We start from the raw sequence: 20,464 nt of genomic DNA, 5'->3' as shown, positions 1-20,464 counted from the left end.
TGTCTTGCAAGGTTTTGCTGCACAAATAAATGCCTCCAAGTCGTGTGAGCCCGGGGCGAGGATCAAGCAGATTTGTTAACTTCCACAAACAGTTTAGCGCAAGGGATTGGGCTTGTTGTGGGGTGCGGGGCTTTTCGAAGCTTGATGGAAGCTGACGGTGCCGGCCCAAACTAGAGCGGTTCAACACCTTCTGCTCATCCGCCATGCCCCGCACACCCCTCTCTCCCCTCTCTCTATCAGTCAGCTTGCTCTCCTCAAGCGCCCCTCGTTATCGTTTGTTGGCGAGGCCATTTCGACCTTCCATCACCTCTCCCATCTCCCGCAGCTTTACCACCCGCCCATTTCTCCCCAACACCACCTCTGCCAGATCTCAGCTGCAGAGCTCCCGACCGTATCTAACCGAAGCTATCCGCAACCTCCAAGCAAGAAAAATGGCACCCCAACTCGATGGCTACTTCAAGCAGGTCGACGACATGTCCGATGCCTTCATCGAGCGTCTCCGTCAGGCCGTTGCCATTCCTTCCATCTCGTCCGAAGCCGCCCGTCGTCCCGATGTCGTCCGCATGGGCCACTGGCTCGCCGATGAGCTGAACAAGCTTGGTGCCCAGGCCGAGCTTCGTCCTCTGGGCAAGCAGCACGGAACCGACCTCGAGCTTCCCCCCGTCGTCCTCGCCCGCTACGGAAGTGACAAGAACAAGCGCACCATTTTGGTCTATGGCCATTATGATGTCCAGCCGGCCGAGAAGGAGGATGGCTGGGAGACGGAGCCCTTTGAGCTGACTGTCAAGGAGGATGGCCGCATGCTGGGGCGTGGCTCAACGGACGACAAGGGCCCTGTGCTTGGCTGGCTGAACGCTATCGAGGCTCACAAGGCCGCCAGCATCGAGTTCCCCGTCAACCTTCTTATGTGCTTCGAGGGTATGGAGGAGTATGGTTCCGACGGTTTGGACGATCTGATCAACGCCGAGGCTAAGAAGTACTTTGCCGATGCTGACGCCGTCTGCATCAGCGACAACTACTGGCTCGGAACCGAGCGGCCTTGCCTCACATACGGCCTTCGTGGGTGCAACTACTACAGTGTCGAAGTCTCCGGACCCGGCGCTGATCTTCACAGTGGTGTCTTTGGTGGCACAGCCCAGGAGCCCATGACTGACTTGGTGCGTATCCTGGGCTCGCTCGTGGACACGGATGGCAAGATTCAGATTCCTGGCATTGCTGAGCAAGTTGCCCCCCTTACTGCCGAGGAGGACGGTCTCTACGATGGCATCTCGTTCACCATGGAGACTCTCTATGAGTCTCTGGGCAGCAAGACGACCATCTTCGATGACAAGAAGAAGACGCTTATGGCCCGCTGGCGCAACCCTTCGCTCTCTATCCACGGTGTCGAGGGCGCCTTCTCTGCTCCTGGTGCCAAGACGGTCATTCCCGCCAAGGTCGTTGGCAAGTTCTCCATCCGCACGGTGCCCAACATGGAGATCGAGAAGACCAACGAGTGTGTGGCCAAGTACGTCGAGGATGTCTTCAAGAAGCTTGGTTCTAAGAACACAATGAAGGTGTATCCCCAGCACTGCGGCAACTGGTGGGTGGCCAGCCCCAAGCACTGGAACTTTTCGGCTGCTGCCAAAGCTACCGAGCGGGTGTGGGGCGTTCAGCCTGATTTCACTCGCGAGGGCGGCTCTATTCCGGTGACGCTCACTTTTGAGCAGGCTACTGGCAAGAATGTGCTTCTTTTGCCAATGGGTAGCTCGACGGATGGTGCCCATTCCATCAACGAGAAGCTCGACAAGCGGAACTATATTGAGGGCATCAAGCTTCTGGGCGCATACCTGCACTATGTTGCCGAGGAGCCTCAAAACTAGGTTCTTGGTGTGTGATTCAACTTTTCAATAAAATCTTTGCCAATATCATTCTATTATCTGACTTAGTTTCCTCTATATCCCCCGGATGCGCCATCAATCTGAGTATTGCTGTGGCTATCTGCTTGTGTCTGATTCAATATATGTAGAAAGGGTATCATCCCAAAGAAGAAGAAAAGTGCCGCGCCCTTGGGTCTACTTGTAGGCCATTAAGCAGCTCATCTGGCCAAGAGAACTTCACGTTCACTCGTGTCCTCTTTCCAGCCCTACATCCACCCTTCGCCTTGCCGCAACATCCTCGGCGTTCCACACGCCGTTGAACAGCTCCTCACACTCATCCTCATCGTCCGAGTCAAATAGGACACCTGCCACACCCTCGGTCCCGGACCTATCTCCACTACTGACCCTTTCCAGCGGTTCAAACTCTAGTCCCTGTTCCACAACCACTCGCACAACCTCCAGTATGAACTTTCCAACCTTGTACTTTTGAGACGGTTCATCCGCCTTGACGTACTTCCATCCCAACTTTGTCTCGCATATGGCGCAAAAGATATCGGCAACTTCGTGAGGACCAGTGGCCAGTTGCCTTTTTTCCGTGGGTCCCAGCCGGATGTTGTTCAAACCCAGATTGGGGGAAGAGAAGCTCTGTTCTGGGCTCCTGCCATCGTGAAAGGAGGGGCAGGTCGGGGCAACGAGAACAGCTTTGCCGTGGCGTCCATGGAAGCCTTTGGATACGATCTGAGAGTGAAAAGCAAGATGGGAGCGGCAAGACAGGCAGCGAATGAGGGAGGGAGAAGTCCGACCAAGCCTATTCTTTGGCTTGGATGAACAATTGTCTGACAATGTTAGATACTCTGTGGGAGAGGAAGGTTTTCGTCGACGGAGGGTAAAGGCCAAAGAAGGCAGAAGGTAGCGTGGGAACTTGGGGTTGGAAGAGTTTGGTTGGGGCGGTGAAGGAGATGATCGGTTGAGAGCGATGAGCTCCCCAAACATGGTGATTTTGTTTCGAATTTGTATGAACCACAAATGTAGAGAAGTTTTGAAGGGTCGAGAATTGTAAGAGAGAACAGCACGGGAGCAAAGTCCGATGATACTGGGTAATATGGTGATAGTGGTCAACAATATCACCACATTTAGCGTATGTTACACTACGAACAATAAGACGGCAGTTCGGTAGTTTGTCTTGCAAGACTGTAAAGAATGAGCAAAGAATAGCAGCGTCTTTTTAAAATTACCACCTTGTTTGCCATTCATCCCATTTCCATACCCTGGACGAGTCATCTCCCTCGTGCACATCCTTGGTACCCAAACGGAGCCACCTGACACAGATCCCCCGCCTTCCAGTGGCTTATCGATAGCAGTTGTGGGAGAACCAGGTGGTCATGCGGGGTCATCCCTGCTCCAAGTGCCGGTGACATCTGCACGTGTGGAGAGCCCCTCCACCTCGAGGTTGATGTTTACAGTAATACCTACCATGATATCTGTCGAGAGACAAGGTGAACAACCTTCACACTCTTTTCCAACCTAGTTTTGATCTTGCAAAAAAAGCCACGTACTTCCAAGCCAGTAACAAAAACTCAACCCATCCCCGCAAGAGCCCTGCCCCCATCACTCGGCTTCCTAACCAGATTTTTGTAGCATGATCAACAGCCTCCCTTTCCCACAGCTGCAATGTGATCTCCCCCTTCCACACTCTTGCAAGACCTAAACAATGTCTGGCGGCTTGCTCTGTTGCAAGGGCAAAGTGAGGCCGGAAGGTAGCCAGTGCATCGCCCACCAGCAAGACCCGCCCGTCGAAGAATGTTGCTTTCGAACACAGAGCGTCATTCACCTTGGTAATAAATGGTTGCTCTGTTTGGGTGAAGAGTTCTGCAAAGGGGCCTGGTATCAAGGGAAGCATGTGAGCCAGATGAGACTTCCAAATCTCAGCCCGTACGAGTCCGGAAGGAACGGTATTGGCGTGGAGGTGTCCATTGGTGTCCGTTAAAAGTTCCGCAAAGTTGGTCTCGGGGGTCTCAGAAAGGTTACAATACCAGACCCAATTTATCAGCCTGGTACCAGGGGCAAAGGATCCGGAATCGGGCGGGATTATGTAGCTATATAGTAACAACATCAGCGCCTAGATCTTCTAGCATGAAACTGATGTCGACACAGACTGGTGGACTTACCATACAATGTAGGTCCTCTTCAGCAAACTGAGCACTGTCCGATCTTGAAAATACCTGGCCGTTTCACGTGACACTTTGGCTTCGCAGACGGTTCCTCTCCAGGAGACATATCCGGAGTACTCCTTCACCACAGGGGCATTCAACAAGCCCCTGACGGTCGAATGTAGGCCATCAGCCCCGATAACCAGATCAGCCACCGAACATCTCTCTTTTCCATCCTCGCCCAGATACCCAACAACCACACCATCTGATGTCTTCTGCACGCTCGTCACCCTCTGACCAGGGAGATAGCTGCATTGGCCATCTCCGGCCCTGGCTGGAGGCGGGATGGTTACAGCGTCAGACGCCAATCCGTCAAAGTTGGCTCGCAAGATCCGATACAACACACCCCAGCTGGTGAGGTGTCTGACGATGCCGGTGTCTCTCCAATACAGGTTCTGACGGTATGCTAATCTGGTAACGACAGCTGGTTGGCAAGCCTGAATACCCGTATCATTGTATAAGCGAAGAAATTCCTGAACCGAGGGACCAAAACAGATGCCGGCATTGTGGCTACCGCGCCTGGGGTTGGGATCTTGTTCCAAGATGATCACGTTGGCGCCATGACGTTTGAGATAGATGCCATGGAGGAGACCAGCGATGGAGCCGCCAACCTGGACTGGACGTTAGATATGGCTGCTCAGATGTATGAACTGGGAGTTTTGGTGAGTCAATGTGCTCACAATGATGACTGATTTGGGCATTGTTGCCATCGTCACAGCCCGGCTATCCTGTGATCACAATAATACCTTATATTGTCCAGTTGAGTCGAGGTTGAGCAAACAGAGAAAGAGAACAAACAGAACAAAGGACTCGACAGGTTAGAGAGGTCGTCAAGATCGGAAGATCTGCTTTTGCTCAGCTACCTACTTAGCCACTCGGGAAGCGCGTCCAATTCTTGTCCAGAAGGCGCAACCGTTGGCTTCAGCAGAAAGAGCGTCACGGTTCGACAGGTGTCTTGCACTGTCCACAATGCAATACCGACCTCTGAGAGTGCATAGCCGACAGATGAGCCAATGATTCAGCCGTGGCGCTCCTGTGTTGGTTGACTTGAGTCTGTTCTAACTCGTCCATTGCGTGCCGCAAACTACACTGACGGGAATGGTAGAGCGGACTAACAGCTACTGAGGTGCATATTTCCATTTCACAATGGTTGAAATAAGAAAAGGCAAGTTTGTATCTGCATAGACAACAGGAACCAAGAACCAAGAACCAAGAACCTGAATGCAGGACATGGTGATTGAGCGTCAAATCTAGGACCGAGCCCCGAGGGGTTCGAGGTGTCGGCCCTGTGGGTCTGACCGCCTACCAGACGCCGATCGTGCAATCCGGGCCGGTTAGTCTAACTGACCCCAGATCCGTCTTCCGGTTCGCCGTCTCGGAATGCGAAAGGTAGTTTTTGTGACCAACAATAGCCCTGTAGTCCGGTCTTGTATTGATAATTATGTTGTGTATATGGTGCATGATGACTAAATCTCGCTGCTGAGTGAGTTGAGATGCGAGTTTCCCGCTCTTGAGCAGTCCGCCACTGCCCCACCCTGAGCACCACGTGATGGGATTTGCTTGGTTGCCAAGTGGCGCCAAGCACCCCCACCTTTCGTTGTTTGAATGGCGAATCGTTGGGCCGCTTTGGCCTTCCAGAGATTTCCAGGTTCACAAAACCCAAACCATCTCCCCATTCTTTCTTCCTCAAAAACCCTGGAATACCCCTACAGTTTCGACAGCGATAATCTCTGCGATTGACACCACCCAACCCCGACAGCTTGCGAGCTACATCACTGCATAACCTACCAAAACCAACCATTCTCGCGATCCATCGTGACCAGCATCAGACAGACGTCTTTCACCGGACCAACGATTCGCTTTTGCACACCGACTAATCCGTCTTTTTTGGGCCTTCCTCTCTCCAGTCGGCTTTACAGCACCAACCCCTCCTCCATCACCCTTTCGTCTCCCAGAGCTATCCCAAGCAGCCAACGTGGCTAGAAGCAATGGCGCCAACGAAACATAACAATAGTAACAGTAGTAGTAATAATTACTATGGCGAGGACGTTCTCCGTCAGGCCAACATCCTCGCCAGCTGCTACCTCGTCGACCCGTCTCTCGCCTCCCTCAAGGGCCTCCACTACTGCACTACGGGGCTCGCAGGGGCCGAGTGGTATTCCTGAGGTCCCTTCGACGGGACTGCCATCGCCACCATCAAGCCCCCCCCTCGCGGCCATCACGACCAACAACGAGCTTGCGCTGACTCCCAAGGCGAGGAGTCATGTCAGCCGCAAGCAGAGCAGTGGTCATGATACTAGCATCGGCAACCACGAGTTTGCACGCCGACGAGGGGGGGCAACACTTCGCATCAGGGAAGAATGTGAGAGGTTCTTTTGCGAGACGCTGCGCGCCATGTTTCTGGGTGAGAGAAGCGAGGCGCGGCAGGGCTCGGTCCTGATGGGGGTGTTTAACAACAATTCCAATACTCGGAACCAGTATGCTTCCCAGCTCACTCCACCCGAAGACTGTCCCTTGAATTCGTACACCATGGGACCCGCGGGCGCTGGAGCGGGGATTCCGGCCTGGATGGAAATATGGGACTACGCCGGCGGGTGTTCGTTCAGAGCCTTCCTTGCCGAGAACGTCGCTGCTGGTGAGGAGGACGGGGTGGAATCCAGAACCCTGTTTGTCTTTTTCGACCGCGATGTGGTGAGCAGGGATTTGAAGAAGGCGTATGTCGACCCCCCATTGACCCTCTTGCTGTGTTGCTCCAGACTTGCTGACACGAAACAGACTGGTGGCACTGATTGAGTTGGCCGATGGTCCGCTTGGTTGCTCACACATGGTGATTGCCATTGAGCGATGCATCCAAGAAGAAGACGCCAAACCTTTGACCAAGGGCCTGCAGTGGGCTGGCTTTTCCTTGACGACGTTGGACTTTTGGTCCTCAGGTTACGATGTGATTAGTAGCAAGTGGCTTTTCATGGGCATGGAGCTTTAAGGGGTGGGCGCCAGGAGTTCTCTTTCCGACTTTGGGTTTTTTTCTTCTTCCGACCAAGACAATGCATCAGCTCAGCTAGGACCTGACTCAGTGGGGTTTCTGAACTTGAGGCGGCATCCGTTCTATACCACTTCCTTTTAGCTCACGACGGAGAAAAATCGCATGTGTGTTCTTTTTGTCATTTAAAAAATGAATACGGAGGGTGATGTCCTGTGACAGGTTTTCGCGTCTAGGTAGAGGGCTGTTGAGGCGGCCAGTGCCACAGTATATACATTTTTTTCAATCATTTACACGCTGATATCTTGCTGCTATCTACCTTAAATTTCGCCTGCTTTTCTCCAGAACTGTACACATCTCAAAACTCCCCCTCGAATTTCCTCACCACCAAATTTTTGCCGGCCAGATAATCCTTCACCTGCTGTACCGTATATTCCCCTCTATGGAACATACCGGCACCCAGCGCGGCGTCGGTTGTCGTCTCCCTAAACACCTCATCAAAGTGTCCAGGATTTCCCGCACCACTGCTAGCAATGACTGGTATCCTGACAGCCCCCTTGACCTGGTTGATCAACTCGAGATCAAACCCGCTGTTTGTGCCGTCCTTGTCGATGCAGTTGAGAAGAATCTCGCCCGCGCCCATTGCCTCGACGGCTTGGGTGAGCTCCACCACGTCCAGATCTCTCGTCTCCCGACCCCCCTTGATTGTGCAGGCATACCAGCAGTACTCTTCTCCCTTTGGCCCGGGAAACTTTGTCTTGAGAGTGGCGTGGCGTGTGGCCTCTTGTTTCGGCACATAAACCCTCTTTGGGTCGATGCTAACAACGACAGCCTGGTTGCCGTATGCTTTGCTGATCTGCTCGATGGCCGTGTTTCCGAACAGCGTCTTTCCAGCATTGTAGTACTCCTCGGCCGCAATGACAGCATCTGAGCCGATGGAAACCTTGTCGGCGCCAGATTTGAAGTACATGGTTGCTATTTCGAGGGCCGAAACCTTGGTTCCATCGACGTCAACGGTATCCCTGATGCCACCGCCGATCGTCAGAGGAACAAAGACTGTCTCGGAAGTGCGCCGGAGGATTTCGAGCATGGGGAGGTCGGCGACGGGGCAGTCGCGGAAGGAAGTGATGTTGAGAAACGTGACCTCGTCAGCACCCTGTTCATAGTACTTCTTGGCCATTTCAACCGGCTTTCCGAGGTTGCGGACGTTGCGATCAGAGCCCTTTTCCCGCACATCATACTGATCGCCTTTGGTGACAACGAGATCGCCCTGGTCGTTGGTGCGCACGTCGAGGCAGGCAATGACACGGCGCGTAAGGCCATCTTTGGGAACGAGTTCGGCAGCGATGTTGCTTTCTTGTGGGAGATGCTCGGCCAGCGCCTTCGCTCCCGAGCCGTCGAGGAAAGATCGGATCACTCGGAGACCGGCGACGCCGCTCTTTTCGGGGTGGAACTGGGTGGCCAGGACGTTTCCTTTAGCCACGGCGCCGACGAAAGTTTCGGTGCCATATGTGCCTGTTGCCACGGCCCAACCATGGCTTTCCAGCTCGCCCTTGACGTAGGGGTATTTGTACGAGTGCACATAGTAGTATTTCGAATCTGGGCTCAAGCCATAAAGCGTTGGATTCGTGGGACAGGAAGCATTGTTCCAGCCAATATGGGGCACAGCTTTCACACTGTCGTCGAATCGATCGAGACTTCCTGGTATGAGACAAATACCAGGGCAGTCTGCGTCTTCGGCTGAGCTGGAGAAGAGTGCCTGGAGACCGACGCAAATGCCCATAAACGGCTTGCCGGCATCGATGTGGGCTCGGATCGCGGGGAGGAAGCCGGCGGCGGAAAGCTGCGAGAGGCAGTGGCCAAAGTGTCCGACACCAGGCAGAATCAGTTTCTACGTGCAATACCCAGCATGTCAGTATTCCCTATCCTCCTCTCTCACAGGGCGAGCACACAATACCTCTGCTTTTGGGACATCCTCCGGCGACCGGATCCACTCGACCACGTAGCCACACTTTTCAATGGCGTTCACAAGACTGCGCACGTTGCCGGCAACATAATCGAGAAGATAAACCTTTGGCATTTTGATTTGCGACTGCAACCAGGGAGGCTTCGAGACGATTCAAGGTGATGTTGTCAGTGGGAAAGGGCACGACGGGAATACCTATCCAATGAGTCAACCCCTGGTGATCCTCTAGGGCAGTGATTCAAAATATTCGCGGGGCATTTCATGGCGGGGCAATGCCCCGTCACAGTGGGTGAACCCACCACTAGGTCCACGCGATAAGCCAAAGTTTCCCCGCTATCGGCATGCCCGGGTTCGACGCGCAGCGTTCTGCCAATGCTGACCGCTAACTTTTGACAATCAATCCATCGGAAGCTCAGCTGCGACCCTTGCAAGTCTCCCATTACCCAGACGGGACCTCGGAAGCCACCAAGCAACTCACCGCAGATTTGTCACAGTGTCGACTCTGAACAGCAGGCCGTACTTTGGCAGGCTACCTTACTTCACACCATCCGCGAAGCCTACAACCCCCCGTAATTCATCTTCAACTCTCATTCAGCAGCAGCAACATCTCGCGCGCAACGCAATGCCGTCACAGGTCGAGGCTAACCACGCTCTGCTGGTAGAGAACGAGGACGAGTGGGAATTCGAGTACTCAGCTACTGAGAAAGAGGCATGTCGGCGACTGAAATCCTGTGAGTCGCACACGCTGACACCTTCCGTAGACCTACTACATTACCCTCGATCTCTCTGTCCGCGACTTTCTCGAGCGCCGAACCGACGACATTATCCATAACACGCGCGGGGGCTACCGAGTTTGGTACAACCCACTGTTCAATGCCGCCGAGCCCCAAGCCTCGAATGCGGCCTTCATTGATGACAAGGATGTCGATGATAACGAACCACCCGAGCGGGAAGAAGCTGACAAGCGCGACAATTCCGGGCTGCAGCCTCCGCGAGCGCCGACAGAGCCGCCAGTCGATCCCCGGTTGCAACTCGACAATGGACAAGATAGAGACTACATGGAGTTGCCGACCAACACCAATGTGGCGGCCGAGGAGATCCAGATACTCGACCTACACTCGGAAATGCCCTTGGTATCATACCGCAACCACGTGTTTCGCGGTTCATGGTGCGCAAACATTGGCACCGAGATGATATTCACCCCCCACGACGAACAAGTCCCTCTGCCCGCCCTGAGGAACTTGAACCAAAACATCGATTTGATCGCGGCCAGCGCGTGCAGAATCAACTTTACAGAGACCACTCTTCGCAACAAGAATCCTTCGAATGGCCATGGAGAGCAGGACGATGCTATGGGGGTTGACTCTCAAGAGGAAGACTTGCCAGCTCGGTACAAGCGCAACGGTGGCATCTACGTTCATGTCGGCGGCGACAAGAGCGGGCAGCGGCAGCCGCAGGCGCACTTTCTCGAGGATCTCATCTCCCTCAAGCGCAAACGTAACGAGACGGACGAAGTGACCATCACATCAGTGGAGACGCACCAGAACCGACTTATGGTGGAGGACAGAGCCGAGGAAATGAGAAGGAGGAAACTGCATCGTGACCAGCAGAGGAACATGAGCCTTCGAGAAAAGAGGAGGGACAATATACAGGCTGGGCTGGGGGTGGAGCAGAGGCCATATGGACCTGTCAGAGGATCGGGAGGGCGCAGGAGGCCTAGGACAAGGGCAAGGAGGACAACGTTGGTTCGGAGAGATACGTCGGCGCTGTCGAGAGCAGGGACACAGCACAGGAGCGAGTCAGGGAGTGTGTTGCAAAACCAGCCGACACCTCGGAGATGGGACGAGCTCGAGGGATGGAGGAGCGAGAAACATGATTAGATGACATACCTAGCACCCTAGCCATGTCCTCCCAGCCCATCCAGGTCGCAGATCCTTGGCATTGCCCTGTGAACAGGCGGAGGGTGGGGCCTGTCATCCCAGAATGGGTTTTGGCGGCGGGGTTTCCGGTTTCTGTCCAGCGCTAAGAGTTTCGAGCAGTAGAAGATCAGGTACCCATCCTTCAGTGGAGATGCCGCTGCGGCACAGGTACCAGTACAAGTCTTGGCTGACGTGCGTGGACCCTGCCGGGCTCCCGGCTTCCCGTTAGGTTGTGACCCCAACTCCCGGATATCCCAGGGCCACATGATTCCTGCATGCCTTGACTTTTTGTCCCATTGTTGGTCCTTTTTTTCGCCTTTTCCATCTTTCCTCTTCTCTTTCCTCCCAGGTATAGTTGATGCCCTCATCCCGCGCACTCTGCGGCCCGGTTTGTCACTCTTTATTCCCATCTCTGCGCCTCATCCTGTCATCCTGTCATCCTGCGTCCCCGCTCCGTTTGGCGGCTTGGTGCTTAGCAATCCCACGTTATTTGTTACCTAACAACCCAATGCGGACTTGCATACGTGAAGCAGCGGTGACACCACATTCCTACATTTCCCCCATCTCGAGTCCTTCACCACTCTCAGAAACATCAACATGGCTTACGGCATCCGCCGCCTCTCATACACATTTGCCTTCTTAGGCAGCATCATTTTCGTCCTTTGGGCTGTTCCCCGTGCTATCAAGCCCACGCAACCTGACGAAAATGAGACCGAGCGAGACAAAAAATGGATCAATTCCTCGCCCAACTTCCTCGACCGCCAAGCTTGTCGTTGGTTGGGCCTATGCGGGATTCAGCACATACGGTGGGATGCTCCAGCCTTGTCCCACGGCATGGGCGAGGCCGTCATGGATGAATTACGAAAGCTGGCTTTGGCGTGGGAAGGCGAGGAGGAATTTGAAAACACGTGGGACCAAGAGGAGGGCTGGATGGAGGCCGATCTGAAGAGGAGAGGCGGAGAGATGAAGGCAAAAGTGGTCGAGAAAGGAGCGGTACCCGACTTTGTGCTGGATAATGCCCCATTGGTGCACTTGTACTCTGGTGAGAACTTTTGGCCATCGGATATTGCAGAGCATGTCAAGCACATGAAGGTAGAGTCCTTGTGGGATGGCGAGAATGGGAAAAAAGACCTGGCGCTGGACAATCTGGGGCAGTTGAACGGGGAGAATGGGACTGTTTTTCTCACCAGCGTCGATGATGTCGAGAGCAGGCCTGATTGGTTACACAGCCAAGTGGGAGTTCCAACCCCTTTCGATGATGACGACGACGATGATGACAATGACAATAACGACAAGAATGGCAATAATGGAGCGGACTGGGGTTCGCACGACGGTCAGCCTCGCAGAGCAGATGACGGAATGACTTGGTGGGATGCAGACAAGCAACACCCACCTCACCGCATAGCCGCGCCCAAGAATCTGGGGAGAGGCTTGCGGCGAAGAGCTTCACCTGCTCAGCGGCCAATGGTTGGTAGCTTTCCGGAGAAAGGCAAGCCGGACGCCAGCGGGTATTCCAAGGCACCTGCTGTCCTGGTCCTTGTCGACAAAGGAGCCGGCATCCTGGATGCCTTTTGGTTCTTTTTCTACAGCTACAATCTAGGGCAGACGGTTCTCAACATCAGGTTTGGCAACCACGTTGGCGACTGGGAGCACTGCATGGTCCGGTTCCAAAACGGTATTCCACGGGCCATGTTTCTCAGCGAGCATGCCGGCGGCAAGGCATACACGTGGCACGCCATGGAGAAGCGGTCCCAAAACCACGGTAAGCCGGCTCGTCCAGTTATCTACTCCGCTGTTGGAAGTCATGCCATGTACGCCAATCCTGGGCTCCACCCATACGTCTTGCCTTTCAAGATGCTCAAGGACATCACCGACAAGGGTCCACTCTGGGATCCCGCACTGAACAACTATGCCTATTGGTATGACTACGAGGTTGATCACGAGGAATCCAAGGCAGTCCCGGCAGGTCGAAACCGAACGAGCTTACAGCCTGCGTCGTCAAACCCAGAAGCACCAACGTCCTGGTTCCATTTTGATGGGTACTGGGGTGATGATGTTTATCCTCTCAGTGACGAACGGCAATGGAGGCTCTTTGGTGAGTATCACTACATCACCGGTCCGTTAGGCCCCAAATGGAAGTTTCTGGAGCGGAAAAAGGTGTGCCAGACGGAAAAGTGCATCATCGTCGACAGCATCGAGGCCGGAAAGAAGTCAGCTTGGTATTGAGATGGACAAGACGGGATATACGGCGTTGCTTGATACCCCCTATGGTGGTTGTGTTTTTGTTTGGGTCATGGGATAGAGGTAGATCTTGTTATGTGTTACGACCAATACGGATATGAAAATTCTCTTGCTCCTCCGTCCTAAGGTACTTGAGATCACTCAGCATCCGTGCCATTCACAGCCACCACAACTGCACTGCCCAAACCTCTTCTTTTTGTCTGCTTCCGAGTGGTGTGCGTAGGATTCAACAAGCGCTATTAGGGGCGGTAATAACAAGACGATGAATATTAGCTGCGTGTTCACCGCCACCCACGTCTCCGGCTCGCCGCCCCAGGGGTGTGTCAGCGTACATTTGGCGGGGCAGGCCATGGTGCTGTACCAGCACTCGTATGCCCCCAGCGTGGTGGCCTAGAGGAGAAGAGCGGCGAAAACAGCCATGAGGACAAGTCGTATTTTTAACGGGAGGTGCACCGTCCAGGGCCGGATGTGAGTGGGTCGGTGGCCCTTTTTGGCCGAGATTCGTGGGTGGTAACGGAGAACCAGCAGCGAGGAGAGATGTGTGGTGGACGAGAACCAGGCCAGGTCAGAGGCGATGGTGAAATGATAGACCGACATTGGTTCATCGTGGTCGCTGCGGTACAGGGAGGCGAGCGCACCGACGAGCACGGCGAGGCCGGTGACGAGCTGGGTGTCGGAGAGCGAGATAACGAGGTCGGTGGCGCAGGCGGCTATGACGGGAATGTTGACTCCATGAGAGTGAAGAAAGACAACGAATGGTCGGGCGATGTATTGTCTTGAGACATGATTGATCTTGTTGAGAGTGGGAGGGTGGGCCGGGGAGGATGGAGGCGGCCAGATTCCGTCGGGAGATAAGGGGCCATCGGTGCGAGTGAGGAGGAGGGTGAATATCGTGGAGATGACGGTCAGGAAAGCAGTGATGAAGAAGGCGAGGATTACCTAGAGCTCATCGGAAAGCTGATTAGAAATGTATACAGAGCTGCCAACAAGCGCAAATTCAACATCACGTACACCTATCCCGGCCACCTCGGGGTCTGCTTTGAGGCGCGGGCACACGCAGTTCTGGCTATCGAAATTGAGACAGCTAAAGGCATGCTCGTGTATCCAGTATGAAGTGTCAAGGTCTCTATTCCAGCAGTACAATGTGCCGTTCACGTGAGTATGAGCTGGCTGGTTGGGGAGTATCGGCCAATTGCACTCTGGTGTTTGTGTTCGTGACAGGAACATGTTGTTTTGGGCTGCCCTCAGTATCAACTTGGAGGAGAATACCGGGTGACCCCTCTTTTCATGTCAATGTCACTGAATTTGAAGGGATGACGGACTCGGAAATTCGTCAGGGGCGATTCAAGGGGCCGGTGAGGGTTAGGGTCAGCTCCGTGTCCTCCTTTTCTCATCAGGAATACCAATACAGTATCCAGGTAATATTCAGCACGGAATGGGGGAGACTTCGTTGCATATATTTTGAGTACCAGCTCAATTTATCACTCTGACACCATTTACACTACCAGCAAACCAACCAGACATAGCGAAAGAATGGAAGAACAGCGCCTGCTTCTACCAGAGAACGCCCAGATTCACCATCATTGAATGCTAACCGTCTAGATAACCAAAACATAGAAATGGAAATATTGCGCTAGGAGGCGATACATGCCCACTATTTGTTGACAGCAGCCGCGTTGATGGCAGGAGGCTTTCCAGTGACGCCCTTCTTTGGAGTGCCATTTCCAGGCTTACCCGGTGTAGCATTCCCAGTCTTACGCGGTGTAGCATTCCCAGGTGTGCTCGGCGTATTAGGCCTATTGGTCTTGGTAGGGAGGCCATCTCCGCCCCTGCTGGGAGTACCGCAGATCGGCTGTTTGCCAGGGTTGGCCGGGCTAACATTGGGGTCGGCGGGCTTCTTGCCTCCGAGGGTGCCGTAGCTGTCCTTGAGCTTCTCAAGGAAGGTCAAGACGTTCTGTTTGAGGGCTCCGGCACGGACCAGAGCCTCGCACGACTCGAGGACCCAGGTCTTGTCGTCCTTGCGCTTGATACGGGCGGTCATCCTATCCATGGCCATCTCAGTGGCGGTCTCCTTGACGGGAGCGCACTCGGTCACTGTGGGAGGCTTTACGCCATACGCGGTTGTCTCAAAGGGAGCCTCCGCCTTGGCAGCCTTGTTGGGGCCGAACATGTCCTCGTCCCACCAACGCTTCTCAACCCACTGCAGCTTGATCAGCTCGAGTGACTTGGTGCCCGTGGCAGACTCGAGCTTTTCGACGGTGGTCTTGCGTGTGAGTTTAACCGTAAATCCCTTGGTGATGGTACCCTCGGCATGCATGGTCATGCCTGTGTTGGTCTCGGTAGGGTGGTGGACGAACCAGAACCAATCCTGGCCGTTGTTCTTAACAGCAAGGGAGACAAGTACATCACCGGCCTTGGGAGCCTTGGGCGCCACCACGGGGTTCTTGGGCTTGGGCCCTGCGAGTTTGAGAGAATCTGAGGTGGCATCATCGTCCCGGCCAGGGCGGTTCGTGATGCGATCGATGACTTGAGAAGTAGTGTCGAGAGCTTGTTCTGTGAGTTCCTCCCTCTTCTCACAGCCACGCGTAGGCTTCTTCTGCTTATTATTCTGCTTCTTGTCATCGGGCTTTTTCTCGTCCTTCTTCTGCCCAGGCTTATTATCCTGCTTCTTGTCATCGGACTTTTTCTCGTCCTTCTTTTGCTCGGGCTTTTTCTCGTCCTTTTGCTCGGGCTTTTTGTCGTCCTTCTTTGGTTCAGGCTTCTTGTCATCCTTCTTTTGCTCGGGCTTCTTCTCATCCTTCTTTTGCTCGGGCTTCTTCTCATCCTTCTTTTGCTCAGGCTTCTTGTCGTCTTTGGGCTTGGGCGGGTTGTTCTGCTTGGGAGGCTGAGGCTTGGGAGCAGCAGGCTTGGGAGCAGCAGGCTTGGGTGCGGCTTTGGCAGCGCCTTTGGCAGCACTTTGAGCAGTTGCCTTACCGACTGCGGCAGGTGCTGCGCGTGCAGCAGCGCCAGCAACGGCCGGTATGAGGGCAATGAGGGGACCTGGCATGGTGATGGCGGAAAGGGTGAAAAGTCTTATACACTCTAGAGGTCCGACCGGCGGAGAGGAAATGAAGAAAGCTGGGGTCAAGAATGTGAGGAAGATAGGGAAAAGATTGGTAGATGGTTGACGCAAATACGTTGGCACACTCTCGTCGGAAACCCGGGCTTATATACAACTTGTTATGTTTGAATATGGACTCAATTTCCAACAATTTCAGCTCGCCAAAATGGGGATAGGACTGAGAAAACGGTCCATGTTCCATGGTCTGTCACAAAATCAGGGCCAACGACGATGATGCACCTGGCCTTCAAATAAGGCCCAAGTCCGAGTTCAGTCAACAGACAGCAAAGGCCCTGAGGGCCACACTAGTTCTGAACGCTTTCCTAGGATGGCGCGATGCGCTCACTGTTGGCGACAGTCCCAATGATTAACCCACCCATCCTACTATCTTCAGAGAATCCAACTTCGCCTGTTAACTTGTTTCACCATACGGACACGAATTTGCATCCCCATTCACTGAAAGAATTGAAGAAAGATTGCATCGCCGCTCTTGGCCACTCACCTTCAGCCGCTGTCAGATATATGGATGGTGCCACAGGGAGACATCATGGCTCCTGGCATAATTTCGTCCCATCTTGTATTTTTAGCGCCGGTAAGTAAGCTGACCACACACTTCCCAGTTCACCCACATATTTCCCCATCGGGGTCTTCTTGCTCAAAGCACTGCCATCAACATTCCAACACCCGACGGAGACCTGCTCTGTGGGATTGGGCCCGACACAAAGTTCCAACCAACACAATATGACCATCTGATCGGGTGTTATTGTGCTGTTCAATTCTGTGCCGAGTAAACGGCCACAGCCTGGCCATAACACATTAAAAGAACCTTGCATCGCCCCTCAGCTCACGACAGGCCAGATCTTGAACAGCACATTTCCATATTCCCAAACAGGTACTAATATGCTCCGGGTATCACTTGTTTCAGTTTGCATAACTCCAAGCCCCCGAGCCGCAGCTTCAACCACAGCGTGGGTTAATACAGATCTTGATCTGTGGCCTGATGGATACCTAGCCTCCGACATGAGGCTGAGCGTAGTAGTCCAACAACATGCAGCCAACTCAATCAGAAGCTTGTTAGGTATCCTTCGCTGAAAGTCCATTCGGCAAGTTTTTTTTCTGTTTTTTCTTAGAAAAGAAAAAAAAGTTATACTGTACATGGAGTATGTTGCCATAGAGATAATATACCGTATCGTTACTATTTTACCCTACATCCTATTTCGTACTGTTTATCTAGATGCCCACAACTCCAGACTCGCTGCATAAACCCACGTCTCGCCATTTTCATGCAAGCCAAATCACCACTCCTGTCCCGGATCACCACCGCGTGCTACTTCATATCCATACAGACATTGTTGCGATCACCGAGTGCACTCAATAACTCAACCCCCCTGCTCCCACAAAAATAGAAATGAAATAGGTATCAATGCAGTAAAAGTTATTGCCTGCTTGCCAAAGTACACTAAGCACCATATAGTCAACTCCAGATCGCGCCAAAAAGAAACATAGAGGGAAAAAGGAAGAAACAACAAGTAAAGAGAACGCAAGGAAAAAGGGAAAGAGGTATTGAACCTCGTATCATGGTAGCAGGGTGGCTGCCCCCTTATGTGTGGTATCGACAGTGCTCTTGTCCGAGTCCAGTGGTGGATCTAAAGGTGTGGTGGCAGTTGTCCCGCTGGTGCTATTCTCTGTGTCTCCTCCACTATCGACAGCTTCCGCAGAGATTTGTGACCCTCAAGCGTTTGGCGCGATGTCTCCAGTCACCATAAGGCCAATGTCCTGGGTGGAGTCCAGCATTTCGAGCTGAACTGGCGGCAAAAGTGGCTCGAAACGCGGTGAAGATACCACACTGCTGGTGTGCTGGTTCTCCTCTTGTGAGGTAGGCTTGACCACATTGATGGTGTCGTCTGACGACTGTGCTCCATGGGAATCAGATTGGTCTTTGTTTTCCACCGACCGATCAGACGGTGTGGCGGCTCCGCCTCCTTCGCCTTCTTCGCCCTGGACAGTTAATGAAAGTTTCTGGAGACGATCGGCAACATGGCCCTTCGCACCCGGAGTCAAAGATTCGTAGCTTCGTAGCTTGTTCATTTGTTCGTCAAAGATCTTCCTGTAGTCCTTCATTTGTAGGAGCCACTTTGCTAGAACCTTGATGAGATACTTCTTGTCGACCGGCTTGGGGATATAGTCGTTCATGCCGTGCTCAAGGCAGCGTTCCCTATCGCCCTTGAGTGCGTATGCCGTCATGGCGATGATGGGCACCCGGATGTCTGCGTCCCGCATCGCCTTGGAAGCTTGATGGCCATCCATAATGGGCATGTTGATGTCCATGAGGACGATGTCGTAGGCCGCGGGCTTGCTCCGCACCATATTCACCGCCTCGGACCCATTGGAGGCGAGCGCAGTGTTCTTGAAGCCGAGAGACCTCAGGAGACCGAGCATAACCTTCTGGTTGATCACATTGTCTTCCACCAGCAGTAGACTCTTGATGGGAGCCACCTCTGCCAGCTTTTGTCGCAAGCTAACCACGTCTGCCTCGGGCATGGCCAGAATTGTACCGCCCTTCCGGACCAACCTGCTCTTCCAGTCTTGAATTTGCTCAAGGCTCTTGATCTTTTTGAACCGCGCCGTAAACCAAAATATACTGCCGTGCCGTTCGGGGTTGGGGCGATACCCGATGCTCCCCCCCATCAACTCGGCCAATGACTTGGCGATGGACAGACCGAGTCCAGTGCCCTTGTACTGTTTTGTTGTGGTTGCATCGAACTGGGTGAAAGGCGTGAAAAGGCTTGCAGCGGCAGCCTCGCGGATACCAATGCCGGTGTCTGTCACCTCGGTCATGATTATATAGCTGTCGTGGTCCTCTCGCTGCACGCCGGCCCTGACCCGAATGCTGCCCTTTTCTGTAAACTTGGCGGCATTTCCAACAATGTTGTGAAGTATCTGTCGGTATCTCAGAGGGTCGCCTTGCACCGACCTGGGGAGGTCTGGCGCCAGAAACATTTCGAAATGCACAGATGGGGGCAATGTCGTCTGCACGCTTCGTAATACCGAGGTGACAATGCTCGTGATGCCGACAATGTCCGAGTGAATGGAAAAGCTCCCAGATGCCAATTTGGAATAGTCGAGGATGTCATTGATAACCTGCAGCAGCACCTGTCCTGACTCGTCCATGATGCCGACAATGTCGCGCTGCCGCGACGAGAGGCCTGTGTCCAGAAGCAAGGCGCATGCCGAGAGCATGCCGTGCATGGGGGTGCGAATCTCGTGGCTCATGTTGGCCAGAAAGTCGGATTTGAGCTTCTCACTCTCCTCGTAGGCAGCAATTAGTCGAGACTCGGCTGACTTGCGCTCCGTCAAGTCTCGTGTCACTTTTCCAAAGCCCACATGAACGCCGTTTTTGTACACGGCCGTGATAACGACGTTGGCCCAGAACCGACTGCCGTCTTTTCTGTAGCGCCACCCCTCGTCTTCCACTCTGCCATCGCGCATGCAGATCTCCAACTCCATCTCTGGCTTCTTGATGTCCAGATCCTCCTTGCCGTAAAAAACAGAAAAGTGCTTGCCGACGATTTCATCCCGTCGGTAGCCCTTCAGGAGTTCAGCGCCCGTGTTCCACGTCGCGATGTGGCCTGTGGTATCAAGTAGAAATATCGCATAATCCTTGACTGCCTGAACAAGGATGCGGAAAGCTTCATCGGTGGAGAGGCCGGGTTGGACCTCGTCGTCTGTGGACAAGTTCTTATGCCACTCCGTGACAATGGCCAAAAGCTCATCGCCCTTGAAATACGGTATCACACGTGCCCTCCAGGAAACGGAGCGCCTCGTGTTGATCAGCATCGAGGTTCGTTCTGCGCGCAAGGCAATCGCATCGTCGATGGCCGTGGTGAGAAACTTGAGGTGGACGGGGGATGGAGAGAGATGGTTCTGCACAAAGGCCAGCAGTTCTTGGCCAACGCAGGCCTCGGGGGAGGAGTTCCATTCTTCGAGAAAGCGCGCGGAGGCTCTGGTGATGCGCCACGAGGGCGAAAGGAGGAGCGAAGGCAGAGGCGAGAGATCAAAAAGAAGACCTAGGTCTGGATGGACGGGGGCAGTCCCTCCACCAGCAAAGTCGGCCATCTTGAAGCCGAAAAACGGACCTGACTGGTTGAGCCCGGGCCGGAGCAAGTGGGCTACCTAGCGGGCCGCTGCGGCA

General features: G+C 53.7%; 10 protein-coding genes across 10 annotated transcripts; 4 read left to right on the top strand and 6 right to left on the bottom strand.

Annotated features, from left to right (window-relative positions):
* Positions 1-203: 203 nt before the first annotated feature.
* Positions 204-1,859, top strand: QC764_213600 (uncharacterized protein; the record flags this gene model as incomplete). The annotated part of the gene is made up of 1 exon (XM_062945065.1): positions 204-1,859. One exon carries the CDS (start codon positions 204-206, stop codon positions 1,857-1,859), a length of 1,656 nt encoding a protein of 551 aa, XP_062804018.1.
* A 240-nt stretch (positions 1,860-2,099) lies between these two features.
* Positions 2,100-2,849, bottom strand: QC764_213610 (uncharacterized protein; the record flags this gene model as incomplete). Its single annotated transcript, XM_062945066.1, has 1 exon — positions 2,100-2,849. One exon carries the CDS (start codon positions 2,847-2,849, stop codon positions 2,100-2,102), a length of 750 nt encoding a protein of 249 aa, XP_062804017.1.
* Positions 2,850-3,363: 514 nt separating this feature from the next.
* Positions 3,364-5,491, bottom strand: QC764_213620 (uncharacterized protein; the record flags this gene model as incomplete). Its single annotated transcript, XM_062945067.1, has 3 exons — positions 4,747-5,491; positions 4,025-4,677; positions 3,364-3,952 (listed from the first exon to the last, which is right to left on the bottom strand). The coding sequence occupies exons 1-3, from the start codon at positions 4,774-4,776 to the stop codon at positions 3,364-3,366; spliced, it is 1,272 nt and encodes a 423-aa protein (XP_062804016.1). The 5' UTR covers positions 4,777-5,491.
* On the top strand, positions 5,283-7,264 carry QC764_213630 (uncharacterized protein). The gene is made up of 2 exons (XM_062945068.1): positions 5,283-6,780; positions 6,842-7,264. The coding sequence occupies exons 1-2, from the start codon at positions 6,104-6,106 to the stop codon at positions 7,047-7,049; spliced, it is 885 nt and encodes a 294-aa protein (XP_062804015.1). The 5' UTR covers positions 5,283-6,103; the 3' UTR covers positions 7,050-7,264.
* A 99-nt stretch (positions 7,265-7,363) lies between these two features.
* Positions 7,364-9,242, bottom strand: HIS7 (Histidine biosynthesis bifunctional protein hisB). Its single transcript, XM_062945069.1, has 2 exons — positions 9,004-9,242; positions 7,364-8,937 (listed from the first exon to the last, which is right to left on the bottom strand). The coding sequence occupies exons 1-2, from the start codon at positions 9,124-9,126 to the stop codon at positions 7,405-7,407; spliced, it is 1,656 nt and encodes a 551-aa protein (XP_062804014.1). The 5' UTR covers positions 9,127-9,242; the 3' UTR covers positions 7,364-7,404.
* Positions 9,243-9,634: 392 nt separating this feature from the next.
* On the top strand, positions 9,635-10,892 carry QC764_213650 (uncharacterized protein; the record flags this gene model as incomplete). The annotated part of the gene is made up of 2 exons (XM_062945070.1): positions 9,635-9,721; positions 9,774-10,892. The coding sequence occupies 2 exons, from the start codon at positions 9,635-9,637 to the stop codon at positions 10,890-10,892; spliced, it is 1,206 nt and encodes a 401-aa protein (XP_062804013.1).
* Positions 10,893-11,528: 636 nt separating this feature from the next.
* On the top strand, positions 11,529-13,157 carry VPS62 (Vacuolar protein sorting-associated protein 62; the record flags this gene model as incomplete). Its single annotated transcript, XM_062945071.1, has 1 exon — positions 11,529-13,157. One exon carries the CDS (start codon positions 11,529-11,531, stop codon positions 13,155-13,157), a length of 1,629 nt encoding a protein of 542 aa, XP_062804012.1.
* A 405-nt stretch (positions 13,158-13,562) lies between these two features.
* Positions 13,563-14,410, bottom strand: QC764_213665 (uncharacterized protein; the record flags this gene model as incomplete). The annotated part of the gene is made up of 2 exons (XM_062945072.1): positions 14,184-14,410; positions 13,563-14,111 (listed from the first exon to the last, which is right to left on the bottom strand). The coding sequence occupies exons 1-2, from the start codon at positions 14,397-14,399 to the stop codon at positions 13,563-13,565; spliced, it is 765 nt and encodes a 254-aa protein (XP_062804011.1). The 5' UTR covers positions 14,400-14,410.
* Positions 14,411-14,826: 416 nt separating this feature from the next.
* On the bottom strand, positions 14,827-16,218 carry QC764_213670 (uncharacterized protein; the record flags this gene model as incomplete). The annotated part of the gene is made up of 1 exon (XM_062945073.1): positions 14,827-16,218. The coding sequence occupies one exon, from the start codon at positions 16,216-16,218 to the stop codon at positions 14,827-14,829; it is 1,392 nt and encodes a 463-aa protein (XP_062804010.1).
* Positions 16,219-18,003: 1,785 nt separating this feature from the next.
* Positions 18,004-20,388, bottom strand: QC764_213680 (uncharacterized protein; the record flags this gene model as incomplete). The annotated part of the gene is made up of 1 exon (XM_062945074.1): positions 18,004-20,388. The coding sequence occupies one exon, from the start codon at positions 20,386-20,388 to the stop codon at positions 18,004-18,006; it is 2,385 nt and encodes a 794-aa protein (XP_062804009.1).
* Between the last annotated feature and the right edge of the window lie 76 nt (positions 20,389-20,464).

This window comes from Podospora pseudoanserina, chromosome 2 (assembly GCF_035222485.1).
Source record: "Podospora pseudoanserina strain CBS 124.78 chromosome 2, whole genome shotgun sequence".
NCBI lineage: Eukaryota > Fungi > Ascomycota > Sordariomycetes > Sordariales > Podosporaceae > Podospora > Podospora pseudoanserina.
Note: the sequence above shows the minus strand (reverse complement) of the source record. Positions and strands in the feature narration are given on the sequence as shown.

Excerpts from the sequence above, each read along its gene's own strand:
- QC764_213630 (XM_062945068.1), top strand. The coding sequence starts at position 6,104 with ATGGCGAGGACGTTCTCCGTCAGGCCAACATCCTCGCCAGCTGCTACC. Across the intron at positions 6,781-6,841 it reads AGCAGGGATTTGAAGAAGGC|ACTGGTGGCACTGATTGAGT; the intron begins GTATGTCGACCC and ends GACACGAAACAG.
- HIS7 (XM_062945069.1), bottom strand. The coding sequence starts at position 9,126 with ATGCCAAAGGTTTATCTTCTCGATTATGTTGCCGGCAACGTGCGCAGT. Across the intron at positions 8,938-9,003 it reads AGGATGTCCCAAAAGCAGAG|AAACTGATTCTGCCTGGTGT; the intron begins GTATTGTGTGCT and ends TATTGCACGTAG.